Raw genomic sequence first — 23402 nt, 5'->3', positions numbered from 1 at the left:
TACTTTTTAAGCACAAAAATTTTAATACTAATTCTAATTTACCTGTTTTTTCTTTGGTTGCTTGTGATTTATTTAGGGTGCCATAGTGAAGAAACTATTGCCTAGTCTAAGGTCATGAAGATTTACACTTGTGTTTTATTCTAAGTGTTTTATAAAAGTTTTAGGTCTTACATTTAGGTCTTTGATCCATTTTGAATTAATTTTTGTATGTGGTGTGAGGGCCCAGCTTTATTCATTGTATGTGGATGTCCAGTTGTTCTCAGCACCATTTGTAGAAAAGACTGTTCATTCCCCCAGTGAATTGTCTTGGCATCCTTATCCAAAATCATTTAACATAAATGTATGGGCTTATTTCTGGACTCCAGTTATATTCTAATTAATCTATGCCTATTCTTATGCCGGTACCGCCGTCTTAATTGTTGTAGCTTTGAAGAATGCTTTGAAATCTGGAAGTGTGAGTACTCTTTTTTTTTTTTTCTTTTTAGTGTGAGTACTCTTAAATTTGTTCTTTTTCAAATTATTTTGGCTATTCTGGGTTGCTTACATGTCCATATGAATTTTAGGATAGTTTGCTAATTTTTGTGAAAAAGACAGTTGGAATTTTGGTAGGGGTTGCATTGAATCTGTTAATCAACTTAGGCAGTACTGCCATCTTAACAATGTTAAATCTTCCAATCTGTGAACATAGTTTTCCCATTTACTTAAGTCTTCTTTAATTTCTTTTTTTAAAATTTTATTTTATTTTATTTATTTATTTAATTAATAGTAATCTTTTATTTATTTAATTATTTATATATTTATTTTTGGCTGTGTTGGGTCTTCGTTTCTGTGCGAGGGCTTTCTCTAGTTGCGGCAAGCAACTCTTCATCGCGGTGCGCGGGCCTCTTCACTATCGTGGCCTCTCTTGCGGAGCACAGGCTCCAGATGCGCAGGCTCAGTAGTTGTGGCTCACAGGCCTAGTTGCTCCGCAGCATGTGGGATCTTCCCAGAACAGGGCTCGAACCCGTGTCCTCTGCATTAGCAGGCAGATTCTCAACCACTGTGCCACCAGGGAAGCCCTTTTAATTTTATTTTATTAAAAAAATTATTTTTATTTTTATTTTTGGTGGTGTTGGGTCTTCGTTGCTGCACGTGGGCTGTCTCTTGTTGCGGCGAGGGGGCTACTCATTGTGGTGGCTTCTCTTGTTGCGGAGCACAGGCTCTAGGTGTGCGGGCTTCAGTAGTTGTGGCACGCTGGCTCAGTAGTTGTGGCGTGCGGGCTCTAGAGCGCAGGCTCAGTAGTTGTGGCGCACGGGCTTAGCTGCTCTGCGGCATGTAGGATCTTCCCCGACCAGGGCTTGAACCTCTGTCCCCTACATTGGCAGGCAGATTCTTAACCACTGTGCCACCAGGGAAGCCCCGTTATTTTTGATGATAGTTCTATTCTTTTAAATTTTTCATTGTCTAAATGCCAATTCTTGCCATTGCGGTTGTTTAATGTTTTTAGGATGTTAATGGCATGGGAATCATTTCTTGTTCAGAAGCCCGTAGAAATTTATACAAATATGTAAATGAAATTAACTTGTACATTTGAAAAACTGAGTTTCAGATGCTGTTGTGGTGATTTCTGTGTTTGGTTAGATTGAACTTGAGAGATTTTATTCCTTTTCACCCAGTATCAAGAGATTGTACAAGAAAATAAGATTTGCTGTTGTTACCATTATTTTTAGAGCTTGTTGCTGTTTTAGCTCTATAGGGTACACGTTAGAATTCAGTTAGCTGTGTTTTATGGAACAACAATTTATCAAATCCTAATTAGGTAAAGAGTATAATTTTGTATGTGATATTTGCTGGTGCTAATAGTGCCAATGCAGCAGTAACTTCATTGATTTCCACTGGTGAGATGTTATTAGACTTGCAAGTAAATGGCTCTTTTATTGCTTCATTTCTCTTTGAGTAGTTCATTATAAAGAACAATCAAAGAATTTTAAATCACATTATTCTGTTTTGGAGCTAGATGCATGTTTTTCTAAAATCAGTTTCTAATTTTTACAGGTCCATTTTCAATTCAGAGTTTTAAAAGTTTGAAGGTAGAAAAGATTTGATACTTAGCCTATTAATTGCCCTCATACAACTCAGAAGAACTACAACTAGGGGGTCACATATGACAAAATCTCTCGTGGTCCTGGGTCCGTACGTAAGAAATTTATAAGAGAGAATTGTGAGGAACAGAAATGTGTTGCTGTGTGCGTGTGTGTGTGTGTTTTGTCACTGTCCAGAAATGAAGGCTCTGAGGCCTAACCTTGGGCTTTACTTCTTGTGTGAGAATCCAGTCACCCCCTCCCTGACTCTGAGTTCTCAGTACTCCTGCTATTCCCATAGCTACACAGTCTCTTCTGGTCCGGTCCAGGTAAGGCTGCAGAGGATCTGTGAGCCTCTACAGGTATTATATTTTTTAAAATTTTATATCTAAAATTATTTGGAATTATATCTGTAAATGACATCTAGTAATTTTTTTCTTTAAAAAGAATATTAAATACAGCATTAAAAAAAAAATCTCAGGCAAAGCTTTGTCTTGCCTTTCCATCCTTTTCTTCCAACTCTGTTTCCCAGAGCCAAACACTTTGAATAATTTCTTCATAGTAGCAACTTTTTTGCTCACTGATTGCCTCCAGCACCTTGATTAGTGCCTGTTTTTGGTGCCTAATACAGTTGACCCTTGAGTAATGCAGGAGTTAGGGACACCAACCCCCTGCACAGTTGAAAATCTTCATAAAACTTTTGACTCCCCCAAACTTAACTGATAGCCTACTGTTGACTGGAAGCCTTCTACGTAACATAAACAGTTGATTAACACATATTTTGTATGTCATACAGAATATATACTGTATTCTTAAAGTAAGCCAGAGAAAAGAAAATGTTAGGAAAATCACAAGGAAGAGAAAATATACTTACAGTACTATGCTGTATTTATTGATACCATAAATCTAACTATAAGATGAATCGTCTGTCAGTACCTACATCAGTATTGTCTTACACAATACAAAACACTGTAGATGTTACGTGTGTTACTAACACTAGACATTAAAAAGGAAAAAAAAATGTGAAAAGAAGTTCATATTTATTTACAGGTATAGTGATCCATGCTATAGTGATCTTCATTGATAATGAAGAATCAGCAGTATGATTCTTTTTTTTTTTTAAATAAATAAATAAATTTATTTATTTATTTTTGGCTCTGTTGGGTCTTTGTTGTTGCACGTGGGCGTTCTCTAGTTTCGGCGAGTGGGGGCTATCTCTGTTGTGGTGCGCCGGCTTCTCATTGGAGTGGCTTCTCTTGTTGTGGAGCATGGGCTCTGGCGCGCAGGCTTCAGTAGTTGTGGCACGTGGGCTCGGTAGTTGTGGCTCTCAGGCTCTAGAGCGCAGGCTCAGTAGTTGTGGCGCACGGGCTTAGTTGCTCCGCAGCATGTGGGATCTTCCCAGACCAGGGCTCGAACCTGTGTCCTCTCCATTGGCAGGCGGATTCTTAACCACTGCGCCACCAAGGAAGCCCAGCAATATGATTCTTTATGGTAGCCTAGTGTAATTGATATGATTGCTTCACAGTAGCCTAGCCTATACGATAATGAATGAACCATTTAAAAAGTTTTATGGCATAGAGTATTACAGTTATATTCATAATACACTATTGGAAACATTGATACAATTTTTTTTAAAAACCCACCTACCTGTGATAAGATGCTGATAAGCAGTTTTTCCAGTTACTAGAGAGAGAGGCAATTTAATATAATGAATGGTAATGTAATTCTTTGAAAGGAAAATTATAAAACAGTAAGAAAACTAACACAGTAGTTTTTATTAAATATCATTCACCTTATGCCTATATAAGGATAGACTACTATCCACATGTTTTATGAATTCATGACATACCTTTTTTTTAAATAAACATTTAAGTGAAAAATCGCTTTTTAAAAAATTTATTTTATTTATTTATTTTTGGCTGCGTTGGGTCTTCGTTGCTGTGCGTGGGCTTTCTCTAGTTGTGGCAAGCAGGGGCTACGCTTCCTTGCGGTGTGCGGGCTTCTCATTGTGGAGGCTTCTCTTGTTGCGGAGCATGGGTTCTAGGCGTGTGGGCTTCAGCAGTTGTGGCTCGTGGGCTCTAGAGCACAGGCTCAGTAGTTGTGGTGCACAGGCTTAGTTGCTCCGCGGCATGTGGGATCTTCCCGGACCAGAGATTGAACCCATGTCCCCTGCATTGGCAGGCAGATTCTTAACCACTGTGCCACCAGGGAAGTCCCAACATACCTTTTTCTTAATTTTTTTGATATTTCTAAGCTACGTGGTTCATCTGTGAATTCTTTTCCTTTCTTTTTTTTTTTTTGCGGCAGGGGGCCGTGTAGCACGTGGGATCTCAGTTCCCTGACCAGAGTTCGAACTTGCGCCCCCTCCATTGGAAGCACGGAGTCTTAACTACTGGACTGGCAGGGAAGTCCTCATCTGTGAAGTTTTTCAAATTGTTGAAAACCTCTAAAAAAATTTCCAATGTACTGTATTTATTGAAAAAATTCACATATAAGTGGACCCGTGCAGTTCAAACTCACATTGTTCAAGGGCGAACTGTAAATCTTGGTTGAATGAATGCAAAAAGTTTGTCCTTATTCTCTTTTAAGACTTGATAGTTTACTATGCAATTCTAGGTTGAATGTCATTTTTCCTCTTGGATGGCATTGTTGTGCTGTCTTAGCACAGAGTGTTGCTGTTCATCTGTGATTCCACTCAGATTCTGGTTTCTTTGCTTGTGCCTACACTTCTTTCCTGTAAATGGTTGCAGTCTTCTCATGCTGTCACTTAAAAAAAAAAGTTAAGTATGACACGAATTCAATCAGGACACTCAGTCTCACTGGACACTTAGTAAGGGGAGATTTTCTTGAATCATCTCTTTGATAGGTCTTCCCTCATCCCCCCCCCACCAAAACAAACAAACAAAGAGGTAAAAGAATCTGTTTTCTCTGTTGTTTCTTTATGGAACTTTTGTTAGCGGGATGTTGGACCTCATGCATTCTTCTTTACTATTTTAATCTTTTGGTTTTCAGTTATCTCTTTGTTTTAATTTCTAGGAGATTTCATTAACATTATCCTCTAATCCTTCTATTAGTTTTTTATTTGTGTTATCAAATTTGAAATGTGTTATACTATTTGTTTCTGATTGTACTCTTTTTAACTGGAGTATTCTGGGATTAAGTAATTGTATTATAGATAGACTTTCAACCCGTTTCTCCTGCTTTTTTGCTCTCACCCTACTTTCTTTCTCATAATACTTGGTAGCTTCAAGGGATAAGTCAGTACTCGCCCTGTGCCCACCTTCTCCGTGGCATCCCTCTCTACGCACATAGATTTTCACTTCCTTCTCTTGACTAAGTGTGTACCTTTCCTTTTTTTTAAATCTATTTTCCATCTTTTTTTGTTGTTGTTGAAAATCTTTCTTCCATTGTTGCTTTTTTTTTTTTTTTTTTTTTTTTGCGGTACACGGGCCTCTCACTGTTGTGGCCTCTCCCGTTGTGGAGCACAGGCTCCGGACACGCAGACTCAGCAGCCATGGCTGACGGGCCCAGCCGCTCTGCGGCATGTGGGATCCTCCCAGACTGGGGCACGAACCCGTGTCCCCTGCATCGGCAGGTGGACTTTCAACCACTGCGCCACCAGGGAAGCCCTGTTGCTTCATTTTTTATTGTCATTGAAATGGTAATACATTTTCATTGATATTTTGGTGTAGTTTCATGGGGGAAGAGGAGATAGATGCATATGTTCCATCTGCCATCTTAAAATTGGAGTTCTTCCTTTGAGGCCTGGGTAACTTAATTTTATGGTTGTAATTCAAATGACAAGTGAAATGTGTAAATTTAAAATCAGTTCGTTTGAAAAAAATATTGAATGAAAGAAAGGCTGATTAAGTCTATCTTAATAACCAAATAGGTAATGTACGTTGTAATAATGCATTTTTTGAATTTTATTTGTGTAGAAGAAATTGAGGAAGAATCTGAAACAACAGTTGAGGCTGACTTGACGGATAAACAGAAACATCAGTTGAAACATAGGGAGCTCTTTTTGTCTCGCCAATACGAATCTCTGCCTGCAACACATATCAGGTAAGAACTTTTTAGAAGTTGATCTGAAGTACTCAGTAATATTGTGACAATTGGGAAAAACAAACAAACAAACTAAAACAACCTTTTTGAAGCATTTTCCAAACTCTCCCCAACAATCTTGCTCAAATTAGTTCACTAAAGGCTTCATTATGTAATCTTATCTTGGAAATTTATAGTGTATATTAGCATTTTAAAGCCCTGCAAATGTTCTGTAGTAAAGTAACCATGTTAGCTTTGTTTTAGTCCAGACTTTTCCAGTTTATTTAAGTATGTATTAGCATCTTGCAGAACAGTGTCCAGCAGATACCATTTTGGGAAATGCTGGTCTTCTCCAGATTCCCAGAAAAGAATATAGTCATTGGAGTCCAAGAACTAGAACCTGGTTCTAGATCTGGTTCCCGGCACTTGTCTCTTGACCTTGTAGGATACAAGGCTTTTGATTTATTTATTTATTTTTGAGGTCCTCTGGGATGAAAACTTTATATTCTTTATTACTTACTCACTCACTTGTATCTGATCTGTGTAATGATGGGATGTAAAAGTGAAATCCAGTCCCTGGTTTGTAGTTTTGGGAGAATGTTGGTGGTCTTTTTGATCCGGTAGCGGTAAGATTTAAGCATAGATACAATTGAGCTCTTTCTGAGTGCTGTCTGTAATAGGTGCATTTTGGAGGTATAACAAAATGTTTGAACTCAAAAACTTCAGATGGAGTTGGCATTTACTCAGCCTTCGAGAGATTGGGGGGCATGTTTCAGGTAAAGGGAACAGGTAAGCATGGGTGTGTGCAGGGAACAGCCTGTGTCCAGGATGCAGTGTTTTTGTCCCCTAACGTTAAAGGAATTCCTTCAACTGTTGTTCACAATCTTTACTTCTTTTATTCAACTCCTCACTAGTTATTATTGTCTTAAAAACTGTTTATATATGGAAATAAAATGTATTAACTGTTTATTTAAAAAAAAATTGGCCCCTCTTCTTTAGCCGTGAATGTTGGTATTGTATCTAAGTCTGTCTTTTTTGGGCTCAGACATGTTTGGAGACTTCCTGAAGCTCCAGTTTGGTCTTTGTAACACAAACACACATGCCCCAACTCCCCGGACCTTTGTGTATTCTTATACTTCTCTTTTCAGAAATGGACACAGAGATCTTCTGAGACAGGAAGTGTATCACAAAGATACCAGAATCACCTTTCTCCAAATCTTTTCAGAGATAACTTGATCCTCCTCAGTAGTTAACATCATATCATTGCTTTATTTAGGTTTTTTTGGGGACACTGTGTTTATTTTTGTTTCAGAATTGCCTTTAGTAGTATAAAATTGAAAGTAAATGTCCATTAGTAGGGAATTGGTTAAATGAATTATGATACAGCAACTACAACAGAATATTAGATTTCTGTTGTTATAGAAGAATTCTATTGTATGTTGATAACTAGAAAATAATCAAATTCAAGAAAGTATGTAAAAATGGGGACACTGTGTTTAGATTGGCTAGAGTTAGTATGTTCTGTGTGACTTACGTCCTGTGTTAGAAAAGATAATCAGGCCAGATAATGTGGGAATAGTATTTAACCTAAAAATAAGGGTATTTCAAGAAATAAGAAAATTGTTTTAAAGATATAGGTAACTAATAAATGCTGAAGAGCCATATGCATTTATCATTTAATTGGAAGAAGCTAGAATATAAAGATTCATTTTAAGCTCAAGAAGTTATGTGGCCAGTCATAAGACTCTTGCCAGAACAAGAATCTGACAAATGGTTTTAAAAATGTATCCAAAACACGCAAGTATATTTTTAATTTACCCTCCTGATAGCTTGGAATCTGTTTATAAGTAATGTTGGTTTCCTTTAACAGATTGCTTGGAATGGAAAAACTAGTGAAGTATTTTTCATGTTTCATAAGGACTGAGAGAGTATATTGAAATGTAATTATCAAGACACCCCTTTGTTGAACATAGAAATTACATAGAATATACGATCATTCAGTCATGTTGCACACATTTCCTGAGTATATTCTCAATTAGGGAGCTTGCTAACTGCTTGATAAATAAGACAAGGTTCCCCAGCTTGTAAACTTCAGGAGTTTACCTGGTGGCAATTATTTTGAATTATGAGGAAGAGATATAGACATTTGAAGCATTTGTTTTTTTTAATTTTTTTGTTCTCCAAGCTGAGAGGGAGTAGTGTGGAGGCATATTTTCTCATTTATGGCTCTCATTTTCAAACAGCTGAATGGATTTAGGGGCAGTCTCCAGCCAAAGCACAAAGCTGTGCTAACCAGCCCTCATGCTGATGTAGAACAAGTGCACATTAGGGTGATCTTGACATTTTGCTAACGTTGAAGTCATGCCCTATTTATCTGTGCTTTAACAGGAGAAAATTACTGAAGTCCCATTGTTCTTTGGCAGCAAAGAGGGGTAATTTGATGAATACTGGCTTTTTGTTCTTAGGGGCATTATTAAGTGCCCAGAATTTCCTTGGTGCTGTATGGAACAGAGGAGAAAACCTGACTGAGGCATTCCTGAGGTCCTTTGTAGTTTGTGAGCTATAATACTAACTGGGTGCTACAAGCTTCCCAAAGTGGCAGGGAGGCAACTCTTCCTTCCTTCTGATTTCATTGGAAGAGAATGAATAGGACCAGGACTTTTCTGGGTAGAGTTAGTGATTCAGCTCTTGTTGAGGATTTGTTTGTATCTATCTTGTTAGGATAGATAGGATTTGAACATGAGAATTCCTTTGGAACACTTTGTGGGGTGAAGGGGAGAGACAGCATGCTTCTTGCACAGTGCCTTAGGTCATTAATAATAGATTATATGCTGCGTGGGCTATAAAGCACTATAAAATTTATTGTTATGCCAGGTGCTAGACCTGTCACTTTGTGTGTGTGTGTGTTTGTGTGTGTAGAATACTGTGTTCAGTTATATAGAGCCCATGTTTATTGAACTTGGCTTTTAAAAATTCTAACATTTATTGAACCTTCGTGATAGGTGTTATTTCAGTTGCTTTACATGTATTTTATTTGATCTTCCCAATGACTTTATAATGTAGGTCCTCTTATCCTCATTTTACAGATGAGGAAACTGAAACAAAAAGGTTAAGTTTTCAGTCTCACGGCTTTTAAATGACAGATTCAGATCTTGAACTCAGATCACGTGGCGGCAAATATACAAATATTATGATATATCAAGCTTTCACATGGAGGGCTAAGCAGAGTCAACATCAAGCTTTCACATGGAGGGCTAAGCAGAGGATAGGAAATCTTTTGTGTACATATTTTTTGTCACCAAACGAAATGAATTTATAAAGCATATATAGCAACCATGAGAAAGGGAGAAACGGAAAAGTTTCTAGCCAACAAGAGGTATTTGGGGGATGGAATACTGAAGTTCTTGTCTTAACACTCAGTGTTGATGAGGGTGGGGAAATAGATAACTCTTCTATATTTGAATGTTAATATAATCAGAGAAATCAAACTTTAATGTGTGAATATCCTTTGACCCAGCAATTCCACTTTTTTGATTTTATCTAACAGAGGTTCTCATGCAAGTGTGTAGAAATATATATACTGATATGTTTATTGCAGAATTGTTTTGTTTTATTTTTTTAGTTAAAGATTTTTTGCAAATAAATGAGGTCATTTTCATTCATAGATAGGAGTCAGCATCACAAATGTAAGTAGGAACTTGGTATTTGATAGATTTCAGGATTGCACTACTCTCAGAAAATGCAAGCAACTTTCATATTTATTCTTTTCTATATTTCTACTTTTCTCTGAAATGAAAGCACATTAGATATATAATGGAAAAAGTATTATTTAAAAGTTTGTCTTAGAGGAAAACATAGGCAGGACACTCTATGACATAAATTACAGGAAGATCCTTTTTGACCCACCTCCTAGAGAAATGGAAATAAAAACAAAAATAAACAAATGGGACCTAATGACACTGCAAAGCTTTTGCACAGCAAAGGAAACCATAAACAAGACCAAAAGACAACCCTCAGAATGGGAGAAAATATTTGCAAATGAAGCAACTGACAAAGGATTAATCTCCAAAATTTATAAGCAGCTCATGCAGCTTAATAACAAAAAAACAAACAAACCAATCCAAAAATGGGCAGAAGGCCTAAATAGACATTTCTCTAAAGAAGATATACGGACTGCCAACAAACACATGAAAAAATGCTCAACATCACTAATCATTAGAGAAATGCAAGTCAAAACTACAATGAGATATCATCTCACACCAGTCAGAATGGCCATCATCAAAAAATCTAGAAACAATAAATGCTGGAGAGGGTGTGGAGAAAAGGGAACCCTCTTACACTGTTGGTGGGAATGTAAATTGATACAGCCACTGTGGAGAACAGTATGGAGGGTCCTTAAAAAACTACAAATCAAACTACCATATGACCCAGCAATCCCACTACTGGGCATATACCCTGAGAAAACCATAATTCAAGAAGAGTCATGTACCACAATGTTCACTGCAGCTCTATTTACAATAGCCCGGAGGTGGAAACAACCTAAGTGTCCATCATCGGATGAATGGATAAAGAAGATGTGGCACATACATACAATGGAATATTACTCAGCCATAAAAAGAAATGAAATTGAACTATTTGTCATGAGGTGGATAGACCTAGAGTCTGTCATACAGAGTGAAGTAAGTCAGAAAGAGGGAGCCAAATACCGTATGCCAACACATATATATGGAATTTAAGAAAAAAAAATGTCATGAAGAGCCTAGGGGTAAGACAGGAATAAAGACACAGACCTGCTAGAGAATGGACTTGAGGATATGGGGAGGGGGAAGGGTAAGCTGTGACAAAGTGAGAGAGTGGCATGGATATATATACACTACCAAATGTAAAATAGATAGCTAGTGGGAAGCAGCCACATAGCACAGGGAGATCAGCTCGGTGCTTTGTGACCACCTAGAGGGGTGGGATAGGGAGGGTGGGAGGGAGGGAGACTCAAGAGGGAAGAGATATGGGAACATATGTATATATATAACATTCATTTTGTTGTAAGCAGAAACTAGCACACCATTGTGGAGCAATTATACTCCAATAGAGATGTTAGAGAAAAAAAAAAAGTTTGTACATTTGGACATTAGAGAGGGGAAATGCCGTTTTGCATCCATTTTAATCCCCTGCCTTTCATGACAACCTGGCTGCTTTTGATGAAGACAGAATAGATGGGAATCTACTAAAAACTAAACTCATCTTTATTCTCCCTTCCCCAGTAGTAGTAAAGTACAATAGAAACATTAGCTACTGTTATCGTTTGATAGCAGACCTGTTTCTAATTTAGGGGTACCTTTTCCAAATGTTTTTGTTGCAAAATGCTGTTTCCTTCAAGAATTATTCTGTCGGTTTATATTCCCACCACAGTATATTATGAATATGCCCATTTTGCTGTTTCCTCAACATCACTGCATATTAAAATTTAAAAGTAAACTTTTATTGTTTATTTTATGATAATGGAAGAATTATAATTTATTGTTGAAATGGGAAAAACACACAAAAAAGACACACACACCCCTGTAATCCCTCCACCCAGCAGCACTGACATTTTGGTGTATCTTCAGTGCATTTTCATTCCTAATCTTATGTGTATTCTTTGGATTTGGGCCGCACATTGTTGGAGTTTACTCAATGGCAGAGGAGCTACATTCCTTGTGTGCAGCTTCCTGTCGTTAACCAGTGCTTATTCTTCAGTGCTGCTATTGTCATCTTTGCTCTTTCTAGGTTGGTTGGTTGGTTTGTTTTTAAATATGTGAGAAATTCGGTAGGAAAATGAATGATGGAACAGCAGGAGGAGGGGAGGAGGACAGTTAAATAAAGGCTGGAAAAATTCCATTCTTGAGACATTAATAGACATGCCTGATAGGTTTGATATATATGAAGGAGCAGAATGAATCTAGAGTAAGAATACTTTGGGGAACTCCCTGGCAGTCCAGTGGTTAGGACTCGATGCTTTCACTGTAGGGGGATGGGGGGGATGGGGGGGAGGGGGATGGGACAGGACTTAAGATCCCGTAAGCTGCGAAAAACAAACAAACAAAAAACCAAAAAAATAATATTTTGTTACTCAGAAAGAGTGCTCATTCAAAAACCAATCCAAGTGTCACGATCTTATAATGGGCAGAGATTTCTTAATTAAGATCATGAAGATATTCTTCTATGTTTTCTTGAAGTTTTACTGTTCCACCTTTTATATTTAGGTCTGTTTTATGCATATGGTGTGAAGAGAGGTCAGTTAGAAAATTAAGTTTAAAAAGATACTATTTATAGTATCATCAAACAATATCAAACACCTAGGAATAAATCTAAAGAAAGACGTCTAGGGCTTCACTGGTGGCACAGTGGTTAAGAATCCGCCTGCCAACGCAGGGGACACGGGTTCCAGCCTTGGTCCGGGAAGATCTCATATGCCGCGGAGCAACTAAGCCTGTGTGCCACAACTACTGAGCCTGCGTCCCACAACGACTGAAGCCCACATGCCTAGAGCCCGTGCTCCGCAACAAGGAAGCCACCTCAGTGAGAAGCTTGCATGCTGCAACGAAGCCCCAACGCAGCCAAAAATAAGATAAAAATAAATTAAAAAAAATAAAAGATGTCTAAAAAAAGGGAAAGATGTGTAAAAACTCCACACAGAAATTACAGAGTATTGCTAAAGGAATTAAAGATTAAGTAAATAAATGACAGTAAGTCTGTTTTTCCCAAATTGATCCAAAGATTCAATGTAATTCCAAAGAAAAGCTTAGCAGGGTTGTGTGTGTATGTGTGTGTGTGTCTGTGTCTGTGTATGTGTGTATAAATTGAGAAGCTGAGTCCAAAATCTCTGGGAATCGAAAGGACCAAGAACATTTCAAATCATGGTTCGTGTACTTCTGGATGTCCCCGTAGGCCCATTCAAGAGGGCCTTTTTGAGATCAAAACTATTCTCATAACAACAGTAAGATGTTATTTGCCTTTTCTCCATGTTGATTTTGCAAAAGCAAAATCATGTGCAAAAGCAATGGTGGGTAAACTGCTGGCACCAAGTCAGCAGGAATCACGTCAGTGTCACCAAACTGTGCTATATTCGTCACTGTACCGTATGCATTTGCAATTAAGAAAAGAAAAAAAAAAGATAAGTTCCACTTAAGAATGTTCTTGGCAAAACAGTACCATTTATTAATTTTAATAAGTCTCAAATGCCTTTTTTTAAAAATTGAAAAATTCACACAACATGTTAACCACTGTACAGTATACAGGGTACAATTCAGTATAAAAGATTCAGTACACTGACAACGTTGTGCAACCATCACCTCTCCCTTATTTCAAGAGATTATACATCTTCATTTTCCAATGTATGTAGGTCAGATCATTATGCTGTACCCCTTAAACTTACATGGTGCTGTATGTCAATTATACCTCAATAAAACGGGAAGAAAAAAAGAGATTCCACATCTTTTTAATGTTGCATGTGCTGAAATGGGAAGTATGCATAAATCGTTTCTGCTGCATATGGAAGTGGGATGATCATTTTGAGAAAAAACTCATGGGCTTGTTTGAAATATGAGCTAAACTAGCTACCTTTTTCATGGAACACCATTTTTGCCTGAAATAACCACTGAGACATGAACTGTGGTTATTTTTTTTTAATTTATTAATTAATTAATTTATTTTTTTGCGGTACGCGGGCCTCTCACTGTTGTGGCCTCTCCCATTGCGAAGCACGGGTTCCGGACGTGCAGGCTCAGCGACCACGGCCCACGGGCCCAGCCACTCCGCGTCATGTGGGATCTTCCCGGACCAGGGCACGAACCCGCGTCCCCTGCATCGGCAGGCGGACTCTCAACCACTGCGCCACCAGGGAAGCCCGAACTGTGGTTATTGAGACATGAGTATTTGACGGATGTTCTTTGAAAATGAAGTAAACTAGTTACTTATGTGAAAACCTAGTTGTTTGTTAAGCCAGACATTGAAGAGATTTGCAAAAATGTAAAATAACGCCACTGTTCTCATTAATTTGGGGGGGGGAATATAGTAATTATTAATAACAAATATTTGCTAATATGTTTATTTTTATTTTAAATTAATGCCAAATTTTTAGTTTTAATTTCTATCATGGTAAATATTGATAGATGTAACCCATAAAGGCAAAAGTTCATTGAGGTTCTCAATAATTTTTAGGAACTTAAAAGAGATCTTGAGGGGGCTTCCCTGGTGGTGCAGTGGCTACGAGTCCACCTGGCAGTGCAGGGGACACGGGTTCGAGCCCTAGTCCGGGAGGATTCCACGTGCCACGGAGTAGCTAAACCTGTGCTCCACAGCTGCTGAGCCTGCACTCTGGAGCCCGTGAGCCACAGCCGCTGAGCCCGCATGCCACCACTAGTGAAGCCCGAGCACCCTAGAGCCTGTACTGTGCAACAAGGGAGGCCACTGCAGTGAGAGGCCCGCGCACCACAATGAAGGGTAGCCCCCGCTCACTGCAACTAGAGAAAGCCCGTGCCCAGCAGCAAAGACCCAACGCAGCCTAAATAAATAAAAAAAAGATTAAAAAAAAAGAGATCTTGAGACCAAAAAGTTTGAGAACCATTGATAAAGTCAGTCTTGAAGAACAAAAATGTTAGAGGTTTATATCATTCGATATTAAGACACTTGTATAGCTACAGTAATTAATGTAGGGTAGTACAGGTAAGTGGATTGTGAAATAAACCAGTGGAACAGAATAGAAAAGCCAGAACAGACCCGCATATATAGTACAACTTGATATTTGATGAAGGCGCCTTTGCAGTGTTGTGGAGAAAGGGTGGTCTTTTCAGTATATGGTGCCAAATCAGTTGGGGCCCTAGGGGAAAATAAATGAAGGCTTCCCTTTGTCTCTCCCTATCTCTCTCTCCCCTCCTCCCCGCCGCTATTTTTTTGTTGATGAATTGAGGATTTTGTTTCTCACCGTTTGGATTTTGCTGATTGTATCCCCCTGTGTTCAACCACGTTCCCTTCTCCCTCATATTTCTCGTGAATTGGTAATAGAGGACGTGGTTTCCTTCATTCCTCCTGCCCTGCCTTGGGGAAGAGTGAAGTACAAGAGACAAAAACTTCTTCGTAGGTGGTGTTGTACATTAGGAGGTATGTAATCTCTCATTTCTGGATGTTACTGGCATTTATTTGATGCTTATTGCCTGGAGTTCCATTAATCACAGTTGTTATAGAGTGGTGATATTCTAATTATACTGTTCTTCATATACTAGTTGGAAGGCTTCTGTGTTTTTTGGTTATGACTCTTAATTTTAGTTTTATGTTTTAGTGTATAACAACTTACAGCAGAGGCTATCAACTTTATCAGACTCAACCTCTCTTTTACATATTTTTTAATACTTCCTATGCTATTCTGGAATGAAATTCATAGATAATTTATTACTACACATGTGATACATAGTTTGGCTTGGAATTTAATTTTGGGTTGAAGATGACTAACCCCATTGTCCTCAAACATCTATTGTCATTGAAAGTAGTTTTATATCACATAGATTCTCCATACTCTGCATATTACCTGTTTTTTCCCAGCTTTTAAATCTTAGAATTCTCTTATCCATTGTATCCTGAAATTTCAGGGATGCCTCAATGGTGAGGATATTTGGTAGATCATTTTATTCTATTTTATTTATTTATTTTTAAAGCTTAAAGGTTAAAAAAAAATTTATTCCTCCCTCCCTTCTTTCCTCCCTCCCTCCCCCCTCCCTTCTCCCCTCCCTTCCTGAAGGCTTCTTAGTTGTGGCATGCTTGCAGGATCTAGTTCCCAGACTGGGGATCAAACTGGGGGGGGGGGGGGCGGGCCTGCATTGGGAGCACGGAGTCTTACCCACTAGACCACCAGGGAAGTCTGTGTTGAGGCCTTTTAAAAATCTTCAGAGAAAACCAATTTTTACAGATTTATGTTTATTGATAAATAAGTAGTAATGCTAAGTTTTAAGTATACAAGTAATAAAATAGAACTCCACTGTGGATTAGCAGTCTCTCTCCAGTTTGGCTACTAACGTTAAAGAAACTTACTTGGAATATTTAAAACAAAATTCAAACAAAGGCAGTTTTCTTCCTGTACATTTCATTGTGTCAGTATTTTTATTTTAAGATGTTAGATTTTTGCAATTTTCTTGGTATCTGTAAACAAAATTTAAGTTAGCCAGAAGAGTGCTATTGAGACTATAAGTAGTGCTACTTAAGAGATGAATGTAACATAAGATAGTTATTTTCTTAGTATGCTTAGGCTCTTAGGATTGCTAAGGAAGAGGAGGACTAGAGGAAGAACATAGAAACAGGAAAAATCATATCACAATTTAACATTTTAAAGTCTACATGTTTAGCACACCTTTTCTTGAATGTTGTGTTTATACTATATAATCTTTCCTTTGAAGTGATCAACCCTGTGGGTTGAAGTGTTTTCTTCTCCAACTAAAGTCATAATGCAGAAATGCATTGGGCTGGGGCTTCCCTGGTGGCGCAGTGGTTGAGAATCTGTCTGTCAGTGCAGCGGACACGGGTTCGAGCCCTGGTCTGGGAGGATCCCACATGCCGCGGAGCAGCTGGGCCCCGCGAGCCACAACTACTGAGCCTGCGCGTCTGGAGCCTGTGCTCCGCAACAAGAGAGGCCGCGATAGTGAGAGGCCCGCGCACCGCGATGAAGAGTGGCCCCCGCTTGCCACAACTAGAGAAGGCCCTCGCACAGAAACGAAGATCCAACACAGACATAAATAAATAAATAAATTTAAAGACTAAAAAAAAAAAGAAAGAAATGCATTGGGCTGTATCACAGGATAGCCTACATATTGTCCCGAGTACTGGTGTTCCACATGGTTGTAGAAAGAAATGCTTCTGAGATTTTCCTAGTAATCAAAACAATTTGTCATCCTGTCTTGGAGAAGAGGAGCTTCCTAATCCTAGCACCTTCTTTTGAACATTCTGCTTTCTCCTAGTTATAAAAGGGAAAAGTGGCACCAAGAGAGGATTTTTTTTCCCCCTTGAATTCCTCTTTGATAGTTTCTTTCATGTTTGTTACCAGATCTCCAGGATCATGGGTTAATAACTTGTTGCTTTGCTTTCTTCCACATGCCACAGACGGAAGGGGATTTCCAAAGCACTGCTTCTCATGCTTCTTCACAAAATCCATTGAGCTATCACATTAAGCTCAAACTTCTCTTCTTGGCTTTTCATTCCTGTCTTACCTACTCACGCAACTTCTCTGACATTGACCTTGGCATTTATACTACTCTGATACTGCTACTGTTCATTTCTAAAAATTTTAGAAATCTCTCTTCACTTTCTCTTGTCCATTCCCTTTCCTTTGTATTTCCAGTATATCACAATTTTATTTAACTTAATAATCTGTATTTTATGAACGCATAAATATTCCTCACATAATTCATTGTTGTACAATCTCATGTTTTCCTTGGAGTTAATAATTGTTTTGCCTTTTCCTTTTGATTAGTCTTCTAAAATGTAAAAAATTTTAGTCCTTGCTTACTGAAAATGTTTTTCACACTTGACTGATGTTTGTTTAGGCATATATTTCTGGTTTGGAAATAATTTCCCTCAGAATTTTGAATCTTTTCATTTCACCTATCTTACATTGCTGCTGTTGAGAAATGTAATCTTATGAAAGCATTTTGGATCTTTGAACTTCATTAATTTTAAAAAAATTTGTTCATTGTATTCCGTGGATTAAATGCTGTATAAAACTGTTTGCTGAATTTCCAGTCACAGAACCAGGCATGGTTCTTTATGTGAAAAAATGCTCAGAATTCAGTTTGTGGCTAATATAAGACTCATAAGACCAATAACACAAATGCCCCTGTTTTTGCGGGGGGGGTCTTAAAAAAATAAGCATTTTATTTTGGGATACTTTTAGATTTACAAACAAAGCTGCAAGGATGGTACAGAGAGTTCCCGTGTACTCTTCACTCAGTTTCCCCTAATGTTGATGATTTATAGAATCATTACATCTTTATCAAAGCCAAGAAATTGACATAGATGTATTACTATTGACTAAGCTCCAGACTTTATTCAGATAGTACCATTCTTTTTCTGATGTCCTTTTTTTGTTTCACGATTTACTCTGACATTTCATTTAGGTATCATGTCTCCATAGTTTCCTCTGGTGTGTATCCCAGTCTTTCCTTGTTTTTCATGACCTTGAAAGTTTTGAAGAATAATATATATATATTATATATATTTTTAATAATAATTTTATTGAGATATTGTGATGGTTAATTTCATGTGTCAACTTGACTGGGGCTATGTGAGGCCCAGATATCTGGTTAAGCATTCTGGGTGTGTCCGTGAGGGTGTTTCCGGAAGAGATTATTAGAATCAGTAGACTGAGTAAAGCAGATTCCCCCCCGTGTGGGGGACCCTCTTCTAATCTGTTGAAGATCTGAAAAGAGCAAAAAGGTAGAGGAAGGGAGACTTCTCTCTCTGTGTGACTGACTAAGCTGGGACCTCGGTCTCCTGCCCTCGGACTGGGATTTACAGCATCAGCACTCCTGGTTCTCAGGCCTTTGGACTTGGACCAGAACTGCACATTTTGTTTACCCATTCATCAGCTGATGGAAATTTGGGTTGTTTCCACTTCTTGGCTGTTATGAATAATGCTGCTGTGAACATCCGTGCACAGGTTTTTCTGTGGATGTATGTTTTCTTTTCTGGCATGACGCTTAGGAGTGGAATTGCCGGGTCAGAGGGCAACTCTGTTTAACATTTTGAGGAACGGCCAAACTGATTTCAGAAGTGACTGCACAGTTTTATATCCTCACCAGCAAAGTATTAGGGTTCCAGTTTCTCCACATCCACGTCAACACTGGTTGTTGTCTGTGTTTTTCACTGTAGGCATCCTTGTGGTTTTCTGTGAAGTGTATCTCACTGTGGTTTTGAGTTTGCGTTTTCCTAATGGCTGAGAATGTTGAGCGTCTTCCCCCCGCCACACTGGCAAATAGTTTGTTTTTGCATATGTTAAAAACTGAAATACGGTTGACATACAACATTATGTTAGTTTCAGGTGTACTGAATAGCTATTTGACATTTGCATACATTATGAGATGATCCCAGCAAGTCTAGCAATCACCTGTCCCCATACAAAGTCACAGTTAGGGTCGTTGATTGAGGTTCAGGGTAAAACAATTGGCTTATCTATATTCAGAAGTTGATAATAGCTCCTTTAGTTTGCTGTTAGCTTAAAATTTATCATGCTTTTTCCTGGGAGCCAAGATTTGTTCAGCATAAAGGAAGCCAACACTTTAAATCTCTTTTTAAACTACTTTTATCAACAACTCTTGGCGTGGTGGTACATGTGTTAATTACATATTCATATTTACTTCATAAAATAATTCTGACTGAACCTCTTACTTTGTTAGCTGTTAATATATGTACATGAAAATTTAAGTGTCACATTTTCATTTTTAATGGGGGAAAAGGTACAATACTACATTAAAGAAAAATTAAGAACTAAAATTACCTATTATCCTTTCCTCTTTGCATAAAATCTGCATCTCCAAAAATAACTTATATTTTAGATTGGTTGGGATATCTATCCTTCTATTGGTTTTGTAATCACGTTGTGCCTCTAAAACAGTATAATCAGTGTTTCCTTATCTCCTGATATAAATATGAAAATAATGGTTTAGTTACTAAATTCTTTTGTCATTTCAGACAGTATGGAGGCAACTTTATGCTATATTTTTTTGTTTGTGTGTTTTTTGGTTTTTTTTTTGTGGTACGCGGGCCTCTCACTGTTGTGGCCTCTCCCGTTGTGGAGCACAGGCTCCAGACGTGCAGGCTCAGTGGCCATGACTCGTGGGCCCAGCCGCTCCGCGGCATGTGGGATCTTCCCAGACCTGGGGCACAAACCTGTGTCCCCTGCATCGGCAGGCGGACTCTCAACCACTGCGCCACCAAGGAAGCCCTATGCTATATTCTTTTAATGAATTTTCAGTGTCTGTTATCCTATAAAATTCAAGTGATATCTATTAGAATAACATTTACAGCATCTGCTCCTCTCCATTAAAAAAAAAAACAAACCTGACTTTAGAGAACTTAAAAAAATATTTTTTCTAGGTGATTAAGTATTAAATGTTAGAAATACTGCTTTGTCAGCAGTTATTGAGGCAAGAGAAGCAAATGAAACTATTTTTGGAAATCCCGTTTGTTGCTTAAGCACTCTTGCATGTATGAGCATGTATTCACAGGTCATAAGAGGTTCTTCTATGGCAGCTGTAGATGCGGTAACAGCAACAGAGCCATTTCCCTGCTTGTAATTCTGTCCTTTGTAAGAGCTTGTCATGTAATTGTTGACTTTACATATGCATTGAAGTAATAATGTTAATTTTTCTGCTTCAGTAATATGCATGAATAAAATATATTAGAAAAGCAGAAAACCTTTATAGCTCCTGGTAAACAAATTAGAGATTTGACAGGATAATATGGAAATACCACATGCTCACAGAGAAATCTTATTTTTTTAAAAAATAAATTTATTTATTTATTTTTGGCTGCATTGGGTCTTCTTTGCTGCAAGCGGGCTTTCTCTAGTTGCGGTGAGCGGGGGCTACTCTTCGTTGTGGTGCAGGATCTTCTCATTGTGGTGGCTTCTCTTGTTGCGGAACGCGGACTCTAGGCGCGCGGGCTCAGTAGTTGTGGCTCGCAGGCTCTAGAGCGCAGGCTCAGTAGTTGTGGTGCACGGGCTTAGCTGCTCTGCAGCCTGTGGGATCTTCCTGGACCAAGGCTCGAACCCATGTCCCCTGCATTGGCAGGTGGATTCTTAACCACGGCGCCACCAGGGAAGTCCCTGAGAGAAATCTTTTGAAGCGATAACAACCTAAGATGATTAACAGAGAAAGGTGTTTTGATGAGAGGAAATCTTTTTTTAGATTTAAGGAATATACAGTTGCAAAATGTTTAGTAAACTATAATTTTTTTTTTTTAGTAAACTATAATTTTTTACTTATGTGTTAATATTTTACTTTTGCAAAAGTTTTGCTTTTGGAAATTTTTTCCTTTGAATTGTATTTCACTCTGATAATCTAACAACAAGCTTCCTATTTAATGTATATTTGATGCATTTGGTTTTGCAGGCTATTTCATGGGGAGCAAGTAGTGACTTTTGTTTAGAAAATCAAGTGATATTATGACATTTAAAAAATATTTTGTGAGCCCTGACCAATATCTGTAACTTGAATAGTCTATCAAAATTCTCCTGTCAAATTTGTAGCTATATTGAAGTTTTCAAGCTGGGAGGATAATTTTAAAAGTGGTAATAAATACAACTACCTGAATAACCCTGATTTTTCTCAGGTCTAGATAAGCCTTTTTTACCTCTTTTTAAAAAAATTTATTCATTTATTCATACATACATACATACATCTTTATTGGAGTATACTTGCTTTACAGTGTTGTGTTAGTTTCTGCTTTATAACAAAGTGAATCAGTTATACATATACATATATCCCCATAGCTCCTCCCTCTTGTGTGTCCCTCCCACCCTCCCTATCCCACCCCTCTAGGTGGTCACAAAGCACCGAGCTGATCTCCCTGTGCTATGCGGCTGCTTCCCACTCGCTATCTACCTTACGTTTGGTAGCGTATATATGTCCATGCCTCTCTCTCGCTTTGTCACAGCTCACCCTTCCCCCTCCCTATATCCTCAAGTCCGTTCTCCAGTAGGTCTGTGTCTTTATTCCTGTCTTACCCTAGGTTCTTCATGACATTTTTTTTTCTTAAATTCCATATATATGTGTTAGCATACGGTATTTGTCTTTCTCTTTCTGACTTACTTCACTCTGTATGACTCTCTAGGTCCATCCACCTCATTACAAATAGCTCAATTTCGTTTCTTTTTATGGCTGATAATATTCCATTGTATATAGGTGCCACATCTTTATCCATTCATCTGTCGATGGACACTTAGGTTGCTTCCATGTCCTGTAAGCCTTTTTTAAAATAGACATTTCTTTTCCAAGCACACACCCAGCTATTATCAAAGGTAAATGCCATGAGACTTCAAGGTCCATGAATCTTATTTGCCCCTTGCTCTACAGGAGTTTCTTGTATTTAAATTTTAACTAGTCTTTAGAACAGTTTCAATAAAGGTAAGTTACTTAATCCTGATGTGAATGTATATTATTTTAGGTTCTCATATGCAGTGGCTACTTTAAAAATTTGAAGGTTATTTCAGGCACTGGTTTGCATGGTGTTGTCTTTGAAAATCCCTTGTATAAAATTACCTCATATTAACTCTTTACAGATTCAGAAACTAGCTCTTAGTCTGAATATTGCATTGTACTCTTCTTTTTTTTCTTGAAAAATTAGGAAATACCTATAAAGTGTTTTATGTTACAAGGATTTACTGCCTAACATTGTTCCTTCCCCAGATTAGCCTCTCAGTAAATGCCTACAAACACAGCCTTATTTTTTAGGTTACACAAAACCAAGATGGTAGAGAGTCCAAGTATATATAGATTTTCCTAAAAGCCATCTAGTTTCTTAATACCACCTTTACATTTTGAATATTCCTAACTTTGTATATATCATCACTGTGAGGGTGAGGTGGCCTTTATTTATTCACTTTTCTCCTCTTTCAACAGGGGGAAATGCAGTGTTGCCCTTCTGAATGAGACAGAGTCTGTATTGTCATATCTTGATAAAGAGGTAATTCACAATTATACTTGTTTTTGGTTTTCCCTCTATTTCATAAGAAGCCCATACTTTTGTATTATTTCTTCTTCTAACAAATTATTGCACAGTGATAGCAGTATTATGGTAAAAGTATAATGACTGGACTGCATTCAGTTAATTTTATTTTTCTGGTTAACTGAGATAAAAGTTGGCAAAAACTCCCATGTCTGTCTGTCTCTTTTGCTTGGTAATGAAAAGCTTGTAAAGTATAGCACGTGATTTAGTTGGTAGTGGAAGAACTGTTTTTGGCTTTATGAAATAAATGACTTCAGTATACTTGGTCCTCCTCCCTTTTTTTCTTTTTAAATAAATAGCATTTCTTTTAGACTGTTTGCAGATGAGATTTTACCATTGGTGGTCTGCTTTCTTCCCTGGAATCCTAATAAACTTTGTCAACTAAAAATATTTTTTTTCTGTAAACTTCAAGAAACATTTTAAACATTTTTAACAGGTTGAATTAGAGCAAGCACTTCATTGAAGGGAGGAAATTCTAGTAAGCAAGGCTATTCCATATTTTGTAGTTTTATGTGACTTTTATCATTTGTGTTGTGGGGAAAATATTTTACT

General features: G+C 37.9%; 1 protein-coding gene across 7 annotated transcripts in view; it reads left to right on the top strand.

Annotated features, from left to right (window-relative positions):
- Window positions 1-23402, top strand: part of MTA3 (metastasis associated 1 family member 3) — a 198744-nt gene that overhangs the window by 86934 nt on the left and 88408 nt on the right. For all 7 annotated transcript variants that reach the window (XR_002644571.2, XM_022573966.2, XM_089923235.1 and 4 more), the window contains 2 exons: window positions 5999-6125; window positions 22745-22808. Coding sequence is in view for 6 of the 7 variants with exons in the window: in XM_022573966.2 (XP_022429674.1) it covers window positions 5999-6125; window positions 22745-22808 (191 nt within the window). In the remaining variant the exon portion in view is untranslated. The remainder of the gene's footprint in view (window positions 1-5998; window positions 6126-22744; window positions 22809-23402) is intronic.

This window comes from Delphinapterus leucas, chromosome 13 (assembly GCF_059928025.1).
Source record: "Delphinapterus leucas isolate spDelLeu-1000000601 "Yukka" chromosome 13, BTC_Dleu_Yukka2, whole genome shotgun sequence".
NCBI classification, from domain to species: domain Eukaryota; kingdom Metazoa; phylum Chordata; class Mammalia; order Artiodactyla; family Monodontidae; genus Delphinapterus; species Delphinapterus leucas.
The sequence above is the reverse complement of the archived record's forward strand: the minus strand, read 5'-3'. Positions and strand labels throughout refer to the sequence as shown.